General features: G+C 61.2%; 1 protein-coding gene across 1 annotated transcript; it reads left to right on the top strand.

Moving 5' to 3' along the window:
- Window positions 1-4,488: 4,488 nt before the first annotated feature.
- NHLH1 (nescient helix-loop-helix 1) lies at window positions 4,489-10,395 on the top strand. The gene is made up of 2 exons (XM_068662687.1): window positions 4,489-4,744; window positions 7,740-10,395. The coding sequence occupies exon 2, from the start codon at window positions 8,144-8,146 to the stop codon at window positions 8,540-8,542; it is 399 nt and encodes a 132-aa protein (XP_068518788.1). The 5' UTR covers window positions 4,489-4,744; window positions 7,740-8,143; the 3' UTR covers window positions 8,543-10,395.
- Window positions 10,396-10,528: the final 133 nt, after the last annotated feature.

The following is a 10,528-nucleotide window of genomic DNA, read 5'->3' as shown; positions in this document are numbered from 1 at the left end:
GCCCGTGCGTGGTGCAATTACTCGGAGGAAGCAGGGGATGAGGCAGGGATGGAGGATGCTGCTTAGGACCTACAGCGCTGTGCTACCCAGGTGATCTTTCCCCAGCGCCAGCACAGTTCTAGCAGCGAGGTTTCGGGGGCTAATCAAGATCGACAGACAAACAGAGCAGCATCTCTGCATCTCGGAGCCAGCAGAAAGGGAGAAGCAGATGGGCTAGAGGAGGCAGGGAGCTGCTGCTAAATGGATTGATGGAGAGGCCTTTAAGAGAGATGGATTGGAGAGGGAGCCGCTGGAGGAAAGGGCCGGGGCGGCCACGCTGCGAATGGGGCAGGGGCCCAGGGAGATGATGGGAAGGGAGAAAGGCCTGCAGATAACAGATGGATGGACACAAAGACTGGAAGGGAAGAGAGGGACAGATGGACAGGCAATAGAGAGAGTCAGGAGAAGAGAGGGATCTGAACGTAATTAGATTGGATCCGATTATGACAGACTCGATTAGAGCAATATTATGATCAGGAGCTTCTGTCGCTATTTGGCTTTTAGGGGGGAACAAAGCCAGAGAGCACGTGTGGAAGGGGGACAAGCAGAGGCGAAGGGAACTGGGAAGGATGAAAGGAAAGGGGCTCCTTGTGAAAGCTGTCAGTGGTGGTGGTGACAGATTGTCTAGTTATCGAGCACCGGGGCCGTCTGTCACCGACCGCTCACAAAACCTGCACTCAATAAAAGCCAGGGAGACAAAGGCGAGGAGAGGAGAGGGGCTATCGGAGCCGAGAGCTTCTGTCACGAGCCAGGCAAGCGTGCCCAGGGCGTGGGGTGTGCTGTGCAGAGCAGGGCCCTGCTGTTATGAGCTGGGCGCACGCACGAGGAAACACGGGGGTGCGCACAAACACGTGTGCTGAGAGGTGCTGGGCTGTTCCCTGCCACCCATGCTCACACGTGCCCTGCAGCCCTGCAGCATCACCCCGAGCGATGGCTCCTGTGCTGCTCGGGTGTTCCTGGGGTGCTGCTTCCCACCGAGTGCCTGCGAGGTGCCTGGAGCATCACCTGGCCGTGTCACGGTGTGGTCGGCGAGGCCGTGCACCGGCTGCATGGAGCAGCCCAAGCCCTGCAGCAGTTGGTTGTAACGGAGCGCTGCAGCCCAGCCCTCTATGAACCATGCGTGTGCACACCTGGAAGAAGTGTAACGGCACCAAACTGTCACTACAGGTGCTGGAGGACCTCTTCTGCAGGCCCAAAAACACCAGAGAAGGCTTTGCTGTGAGTGAGCAGCTGGGTCATGGCAGGAGCACGGGGGAGCTCAGCAGAGCTGTCTGAGTTTTGTTCTGCAGAGGGTCCCTGCTGGACGGGCAGGACGTGGTCCCACCATGATGCCAGTCCTCGGGAGCAGAAGTGGACACGTCCCAGCAGCAATGCTCTTTCCAGCATCCATGAGTCGTGGCAGGGATCTCCCTCGCGCTCTCCCACCCATCGCGCAGCCCCTCTCTGTATAAAAGTCCCCAAAACTCTGGCTGGGTCTGCTCCAGCAGCCCAAGGGTTAAAGCTGCCTGTTTTCCCTGACAAGCAGAGGCCAGCGTGGTCCCCGGTGGCTTTGTACAATATGTCGCCTCATCTCCTGCCAAATGCTGCCTCTTGGAGCCTCTTTTCATACCTCGCCGTGCCCTCCCTGCACGCAGCCGGGAGCGGCATCCCCCGCGGGGGTCCCCGGCCGTGCCTCCTCCCGCAGCTCATCCCCAAAACCCCTGGCTCGAGGTGGGCAAAGCCCGGAGGGCTCCATCCCCTAAGGTGGGAGCCCTCCAGGACCCACCTCGACCTCACCCTCGCAGGTCGAGGCGAAGCTGGCGAGAGGTTTTTGAAAGTTGGCTGCGCTCCCGCTGCCATTCACCAGCTTCGTTTGCTGCTTGAATGCCGTGTTGAAAGGGAGGCCCAGGAATTCGGAGGGAAGGAGGGCTGTCTGCAGGCTCCGGCTTGTGGGCTCCTGCGATTAAGAAACCCGGTTGGTTTTGGGGAGGGATACCAGTTTCTGCCGGTCAGGAAGTTGGGAAATTGAGAAGGGAAGAACAAAGCCACAGGGTCTCTTGTTCTCCCTCCCCCAAATCTCATCAGTTTTTGGCCAGCCTTAGGATACCTGAAGCTCCTGAGTTCTTTCTAAGGAGGCAGGGAAGGAGGCAGCAGCCAAACTCCCGGGGACCACAGCTGCTCACGTGGGCTCTGAGCAAGGGAAGGTCGCAGCGGAGGGGGGGAACTTTGGCTTGGATTGCAGGAGAAATGTCTTGAGGTTCTCGCTGTGCCGTCACCCTCCCACGAGACCCGTGGCCATGGCTTCATCTTGGCGCGGCGGGGAGGAGCAGCCCTGCTGGTGCTCATCTCACCCCCCAAGAGCCCCTGTGAGCACAAGGGCTGCGTCCTGCCCGCAGGCACATCTCACGGACGAGGAGCAGCCGAGCTGAGGGACGTCCCCAGGTGAAGTCCTCCCTGCCGGCAGCGAGGGGGCCTTTGCGATCTCAGCTCTTACCTGCAGAAGGAGGAAGGCTGGGAGTCAGCTGAGGGCAGAGTTAAGGTGATGGCAGGCTGGGGTGGGGATCGTCTGCTGTGCTTGTGTCACTGGGGCCATGCAGAGGGCTGTCCTGGCTGATGTCCCCCACCTCGGGGCTGAGCCAGGCAGCCCGTGTCCTTTACAGGGGCAGGATGCATCTGCCCGAGCCTGGAGAGAAAAACTTGAGTGGGAGCCTGCTGAAAGGAGCAGGAACCTGCCCGCTCGCCTGGACGCTGCGGTGGCCACGAGGCCGGCACAGCCTGGGCCTGGCATCCCTGCGGGGAGGCTCCAGCAGCTTCGCTCCTTCCCTCCCCTCCTCCCCGAGCCCAGCCCGGCAGGATGCCCGGAGCAGCCCAGCATCAGCTGCAGCGAGAGGTGGGGCCCTGCTGGCGTCCTGGCAGGGGGAGAGGAGCTGGCCCTGGGGGTGGGCAGGCGAGACGAGGCAGAGGAGGGAGCAAGAAATAAATGCGAACAGCCCGTCGGGCTCTCGGGGGAGACGGGGGCCCAGGCGGAGCGCTGCCGCGCGTGCGGAGAGAGGAGGGGGACGCAGGGGGCTGTGGGGCTGGTGAGTGGTGCCCGTGCCCCTGTGGACGTGCGTGTGCTGCTCGTTTCCACATGCAAGAGGGGTGATTTGTGTGAGAAGCGTGTGAGAAGCGTGCGCTGGGTGCGGGGTGCGCGTTGCATCCAGCGCCTTCTCCAGGCGTGCTGCGCCTCGCGCGCGCGTTCGTCTCGGGGCGGATGTGGCGACTGCCACGAGCTCATTAGGCGAATATTGTTTTATAATCGGTGCCATAGCAATGGTGAGGCAGGCTCCTCGCTGCCACCTGATCCCTCTGCCTCATCCGCCGCACGCCCTGCAAAACTCCGAGACCATCTGCTGATCCGTGCCACGGGCTGGAGCCCGCCCAGGTGCCGATGCCCATCACCTGGGCTTCGCCCGCCGTGCGGGGAGGGGAGGCAGCCCCCGGGGACTGGGAGCAGGGCAAGAATCCAGCACCTGGGGGAGGGATGGAGGGGGTGACGGCGGGATGCTCCAGCAAGCAAACTGCAGGGAGGTCTGGGAGGATGCACACAAGCACGTATTTATGTGTGGGACAGGGGATGCACAGGTTTCTGAGACGGGAGGTTACCGGTAACAAACTCGAGCAGATTTTTTCAAGAGTTTAATGCAAGAATCTGAAATCTAGGAAGGGTGAGAGGCAGAGATGGTCTAACCCACAAAAGAGATCACTGCTTTGTGGTTGGCAGTGCTTTGGAGCAGTACCCGTGTGTTCTGGGCACCTCTTCCTTTCACTTTCTTTCTCCTCGCCAAACTTTACTCCAGGTGAGTTTCCCAGCAGCTCACAGGCAGCACCTACGGGACGGTTGCTGCTGCTGCTGCTGCTGCTGCAGGAGCCCGTCTGGGAGAGGCTCCCAGCGGCCCAGGCACCCACGGGTGCTCACCTGCCCCACGTGCAGACCCACGGCCGGGTGATGCACGCTGCCGGCTGCTTGCACGCGGACACACGTGTGTGTGCCAGCAGTGCACGGGCACGCAGCCTGCCTTGCACACGCACCCACACCACGGAGAGCTGCGCCGTCGGTCCCGCTGCTTCTGCAGCCGCCTCTCCTCGTCCCAGCCCGGCGCAGAGCCTTGCCTGCCCATCGCTCTCTTTCCACGCTCGCTCCCCATCTCTCCATTTCTCCTTTATGAAATATGCATGGAGAACAGATGTCGCCTTCTCCCGGAGCACCCCCACCCTCCTCCCTCCCTCCCTCCCAGCCCACCACCTCCATCCACCCCTCCAGGACCACATCCAACCTCCACCTCCCTCCTCTCCCGGGGGCTCCAACCTCCCGCACAGCCAATGGCATCCCCCTCTCTTGGCTTTAATATTTATGAGGGGGGGAGCACCGGAGCGGCCAATGAGGCTGCCGGGGTCGGACCCGGCGTGCGAGGCTGGGATGTATATATAGCGTGCGGGGCACATGCCTCCTCGGGGTGTCCATCTCAACGCGCGGTGGCCCGCCGGCGTTCCTGCCCAAGGGGTGAGATGCCAGGGCCCCGAGGCCACCGGGGCTCCCCCTGAGCCCCAGCTCCATCCCGCCGAGCAGGACGCCAACTTTCCACCTCCTCGATGGACGGATGAGCCAAGCGGCTCCTGGCTCCCTGGATTATTTGAGCTTCTGGAAGGGAAAAGCTGGAGCCCGGGAATGGTCGGCGGCTTGGGGGTAAGGGGCCTCTCCTCTGGGTGGGATAGCAACGTGCCCAGCTGCTGCTGGGGGATTTGGTGATGCTGAAATGCGAGTGGGATAGGCGGGGAGGTGCGGGGGCAGCGGTGTTACGTGCTCCAGGTGCTCTCGGAAGGGGTGCCTGCGCTTTGGGGCCACCTTTAAGGCACGAGCACACACTCGTGTCCTTCGCTTCGGGCTTGGCGGTGACCTGGGGGATTCTGTTCAGAAACAAGGGAAGGAGCCCCCGCTCGAATGGCCTGAAAGTGGGCTCCTAGGCACAGCCTGCATCCTCTTTGCGTGGCCAGGGAGTCTTCAGAAATTGTCGCACCGCTGGTCTGGAGTGCAAAGGAAAGGGAAAGGGGGGAGAGCAAGGGGCTGGGGAGCTTTGCTTCCCCTCGAGGCCATCCCTGGGGCTTTGCTGGAGGCAGGGCTGGGACAGGCAGGGGTTTACAGGAGGTTCTTGCAGCAGATGGCTTTAGGAAGGTGGCAGTTTATGGTTCATCCAAAGGAAAGAGCCCCTCAGAGCGCACGTTTCAGAGGAAAGCTGCTTGAGGCTGGACTAACCCTGCAAAGAAGGAGCAGGGTAAGGAGTACTGGGGTCCAGTCCTGAAACTTGTCCTGCTGACATCTTCCTGCGACCAAGAGCAGAGAGAGGCCTCGGGCAGGACTCCTGATAACCCCTAAAATTCACTCACAAGGATGCTGAGACGGCGACAGCAACACGTCCCACAGCCCTCTGCACCGGCACGCTGCTGTGCGGGGCTCAGGCTGGTCCCGAACCTGCTCCCCATCCATCTGCCCAGGGAGGAGAGGTTTTGCAGCCTGTCCTCCCCCAGGGATGGCAGTGACAGTGTCACAGGAGGCAGAGGGGAGGCTGGGGCTGGAGGCTATCGTTCCTCTCCTCCCCTGCCCCGTGTTGATGGGGCCGGGGCGCAGCGCAGCAGCTTCTCGCCACGGGGCAGCCCCGGGCTGGATGCGGCAGCGCAAGAGGAGAGGGGGCCCCTTGAATTCAGGGCAGCAGCACTGGGATAACGGGGGCAGAAGAGGTCACGAGCGTGGCCCCAGGAGCAAGGGGGAGTGTTTAAAGAGGAGCCTGAGCACCACCCTGGGTGTCCGCACGCTGACTCCCCACCGCACCCCAGGTCCGGCACCGGGCGCAGGGCTGCTGTGGCACGTGTCCGGCCCCAGAGCCGTTTTTCCCCCTTCTCCCAACCCCGCTGCAGCTTCCCCAGAGCTCGGGCTCGTGGCTGGAGCCACAGCAGCTGGGAGCAATGCTCCAGGGAGCTATATAATGAGCAGGAATGGTGTGACCATGCAGGAGCATGGCTGTGGTGACAAGGTGGCCACGCAGAGCAGTGGCAGAAGGGATGCTCGGCTCGGGCACGGCTTGCTTTGAGCTGCTTGCACCCTGACACGCTGCTCCCAAGCAGCCAGCAGGGAGGGACAGAGGATGAGGAAGGAGGTCCCGGCTCTGCGGGAAGGGGACAAGAGAAATAAGGGGCTGGGGAGACGAAAGCAAGATGGGAACGGAGGAGGTTGAACAGGGTGCAGGAGGCACGGCCGTCGTACGCAGCTACAGCAGCTGTGGCTGATGTGGGAACTTCAGGTGTGTCTGTGTGGGTCCGGCTTCGCTGTCCGCAGGCAGAGCAAGTCAAACACGAAGCCAAACTCAGGCTCGCCCTAAGGACAGCGTAGTTTATGTCATGCTGAAAGCCTTGAGGATATCTCCCGGGAGCCACCTTTCTATCAGCCCCTACTTAAAGCAGCTCCTTCCGTCTTCTCCAGGCTAAGGGCTTCACGGGGATAACTTTTTGTTCAGGGTTTTGGTGCTTTACTTGTGCTGCCGCACTGTCCTGGGTTCCAGAAAAAAAAAAAAAAAAAAGAAAGGAAAAAGAAAAAAAAAGGAAAAAAAAAAAGTCCAGCTGTTTTTTTTTTAGTGAAATCTGGATATTCCAGTGTGTGTAGATGCCTGGCGGGGCAAATATATGACCCTGGGTGTAAATTACCGTGCGTAAATGGATGTGGGATTCTCACAGAGGAGTTTTTGACTGGGACCACTCGCGGGTATGTGCTGGGATGTGTGTGTGGAAGCACACAGGAACAGCCACGTAGATGTATATTAGTGTGGGGACAGGGGGACCGTGCAGTCCCTCCTGTGCTTGCTTAGGGGGTTCCTTGTGCTTCCTGGGCAGCGTTTCTGTAAATGCACATCAAGGCTCTGTCCATCAGCCGCCTTTTAAAATGGGACGTGGGCTATTTCTCCCCAGTCATCGCCTGTCCATATTCGTTTAGGTTCCATTTCTCAGTCATATGGCTCATTACAAGCTTGTCAGGCCTGAGCGATGTAATATGTTGTACATCTCTGCCTGGCTGCCTTCCCAGCCCCGCTGCCGTCTCTTTGCGCAGCAGCGTTTCCCCTTCCGAAGTTTGTTCCCCAGCCTGTCCCCTGCCCGGGGACAACGTCCCTGCAGCAATCCCTTCTCTCTCCCCGTGCCTAGGGCTCAGGGTCCCCAAGCTTCAGCGCCGAGCAGTGGAGGCAGCAGGCAGGGGAGAGGGGCGAGGACAGGAGGCAGCCTTCCCGGCCGGCGGCACGGCGTCCCGGAGGGAGCGGGCAGCCAGCTTCTATTTGGACACATCAAGCAAAGCAGCTGTGTTGGGTTCCATATGTCTGGGGTGCCAGGATCCATGACATACGGGCTCATTTAGTATACAATAAGCCCCCCTTCCCCTCGCCCCCGCAGTCTGTTTTTCCCCTTCACTCATCCACCACCTGTCATCTCTCCGGAGAGCCAGGAGAGGCGGCTTCCACCTTCTCCCCGCGCCGCTCCGCGGGCTCCTTCTCCGCCACCGGAGCCCCATCCCAGCCCGACGGGGTCAAATTTTCCCCCAGCCACCACCACAGGGCAGCCGGAGCAAACCGTCACGCATCCAGCATCCCCTTTCCATCCTGCCCAGCGGCTCTGAGAGCCCCTCTGCTTCTTTTTTTTTCCAGAGCGCGCCGGAGGAGCTCGGCTCTGACACCTGACGGCTCCAAGCCTGGGTCCTGCCGCGGCTGCACGGGGGAGCCCCCGGTCTCTGTGCACCTGCACGGTGCCAGCACCGAGGATATTTATTTATCTATTGCGTTTCTATGCATCCTGCCCTTTTATCCACGTGGTTTATTGTTGAAGCCGTCGCCCACCCAGCGAGGGAAAGGGAAAAATTTTGAAATTCCCTTGCAGGGACGGTGTGTGATGAGGAGGAGGAGGAGGAGAATAAGCAGGGGTTCGCTGTGAGCCGGGGCCCTCGTTCAGGCGGAGCAGCTTTGCTCCGACGTGGTGCCCACATCAGTCTGTCCTGCAGTGCCTCCTGCCCGAAGCATCCGTCCGTCTGCCCGCCCTCCCCTCCTCTGCGAAGATGATGCTCAACTCGGACCAGACGGAGATCGACCTGCCCCCAACGCACTCCGAATCCGAGTCCGTCTTCAGCGACTGCGGCCGCGCGGGCAGCGTGGAGGACGCCGGCGGCGTCGGGTTGTGCGCCCCGTCCCGCATGGCCGAGCAGGGTGAGGCCGTGAAGAAAGACCTGCAGCACCTGAGCCGCGAGGAGCGCCGGCGCCGGCGGCGTGCCACGGCCAAATACCGGACAGCCCACGCCACGCGGGAGCGCATCCGCGTCGAGGCTTTCAACATGGCCTTCGCCGAGCTGCGGAAGCTGCTGCCCACCCTGCCACCGGACAAGAAGCTCTCCAAGATCGAGATCCTCCGCCTGGCCATCTGCTACATCTCCTACCTGAACCACGTGCTGGATGTCTGAGCCGCCCAGCCTCCGTCTGTCCGTCTGTCTGCCACATCTCCTACCTGGACGTGTGCTGGGCATCCGAGCCAAGAGCTCAAGTCCGTCTGTCCGTCTGCGACCTGCGCCACATGTTGGGCATCCGAAATGCTGTGCCTGCATCCACCCGTCTGTCCGAATGGACCGAGTCCCCATCCGCCCGCTCTGCCCCCTCCCTGAACTGCGGTCTGTATTCCCCCACCACCCAGCCCACGTCCGTCTGTCTGTCTGTCCTGAGCCAGGCTGGCTGTTCGGTCCATCGGCCGTCCGTCTGTCCTGCTGGATCTGCTGCCTCAAGGCCGTGCTGGCCGTGTGCGCTCCCAGCTTCTGTCCGTCCTCCTGCTGCGCGTCCCGCTGAGAGCACTGATGGGATCCTGAGCCCGCATCCGTCCTTCTGTCCACCACATCCACTGCCCGACCCACAGCGGGAGCCTCCAAGCCCAAGTTTCTCTGCGTCACCTCTTTTATACCAGCCACAAACCAGACCCGTGCAGCCCCAAGCAGCTCTGGGGGTTTGTCCATCTGTCCGCACCTTTGGCCACTGGGCAGCCACCAGCACGGCTGCTCAGGGCGCTGGGGCTTTTGCTGCAGTTCTGCTCCTAGCGTTGTGCTGGGCACCTGAGGGTCCGCACGGGGACCTTGCTGCCACCCCAGCCCGCTCTGCCCAGCAGCATCCACGGGCACAAAGCAGCTCCTCGGGGTTTGTCCTGGCTTGCCAGCAAGCACAGGGCACGATGCTCCATCACGAGGTGCCCGGAGCCACGCTGTCCCTGATCCCATCGCAGTGGAGCTGCCTCCACCCGGGGCCTGGCCAAGCTCCTCCACTGCACATCTGCCCCAAAACCTCCTGCTTTGGGAGCATCAAACCCCAAACCTGTTCATCCCCAGCTTTGCTGCCCAGGGCTCTGGTGCAAAATGAGCGTGGAGCCCCCCTGGCCCTTTACTCACCCTCTTTGCACCAACGTCCACGACCACCCAGAGCGATCTTCACTGTTCCCCCCAGCATTCCCTCTGCCTCCCCTATTTTTTTTTTAAGAGTTAATTTTGCACTGGCAGCAGCAAGAGCACAAGCAGAGCCCTGCAGGGACCAGGACCGAGCCGAACCCCCCCCAGCACACACAGAGGCAGCGCTCTGCCGGCTGCAGGACAGGCAGGGGCCAGGCCCTCGGCGTGGGACCGGGGAGATGGAGTTGGAGGGCTGGAGGGGAAATGTTCTTGGCGAGGGTTGGTGTCCTGCAAACACCATGGGGGCGGCCAAGCGGGGATTCCTCCTCCTCCCTCCCCACTGTCTGTCTGTCCTGCTGCCCGCTCCCCACAGCCCCTGCCCTCCTGGTGTCCCACACTCTGCTTTTTGCCCTCCTGAGATGGTCACGGCCATCCGAGCCCCAGCTCAGGAGCTCGCCAGCGTCCCAGCTCCATCCCTTTCTTGTCACCGCCACCAGCTCTCACCATCACCTCGCTCCGGACCTCATCTCCCCGCTCCCTGCAGAGGCAGGGGACCTGCCACCACCTCCGTGCCACCAGGTACCTCCCTGTCACCAGGTACCTCCGTGCCACCAGGATGTGCCAGGGGCTGTGGCATCCCCAAGGGCAGGAGCAGGGCCCCATCACCATGGCACTCAGCGGCCGAGCAGAGCAGAGCAGGGCAGCCCACCCTTCCCCTCCACTCACAGACCACGTCCCTGTGCCACGAGGATATTTATTGAATTAATTTATTGATAAATGTTATTATTTATTTGCTGTGTTGTGCACTTTTTGGAAAGGAACCCTAGAAAGCAAGCAAGCAAGCAAACAATGACCATGGCAGAAAACAAAGCGACCCACCCTTGTACACGGTGTGCCCCAGCGTGTGTTTGTCTTGGCTGTTCAGACTGTGCAAGGATTTATTATTTATGAGTTCACGAGGAAGTCGGGGAGGGGGGAAATGAATTAAACCAACAGCAAAAGAGAGATCTTGAACTCGGAGTG

Source organism: Anas acuta, chromosome 28, assembly GCF_963932015.1.
Source record: "Anas acuta chromosome 28, bAnaAcu1.1, whole genome shotgun sequence".
Lineage (NCBI taxonomy): Eukaryota > Metazoa > Chordata > Aves > Anseriformes > Anatidae > Anas > Anas acuta.
The sequence above is the reverse complement of the archived record's forward strand: the minus strand, read 5'-3'. Positions and strand labels throughout refer to the sequence as shown.

Bases quoted from the DNA above. Each gene is read 5' to 3' on its own strand.
- NHLH1 (XM_068662687.1), top strand. From the start codon at position 8,144: ATGATGCTCAACTCGGACCAGACGGAGATCGACCTGCCCCCAACGCAC.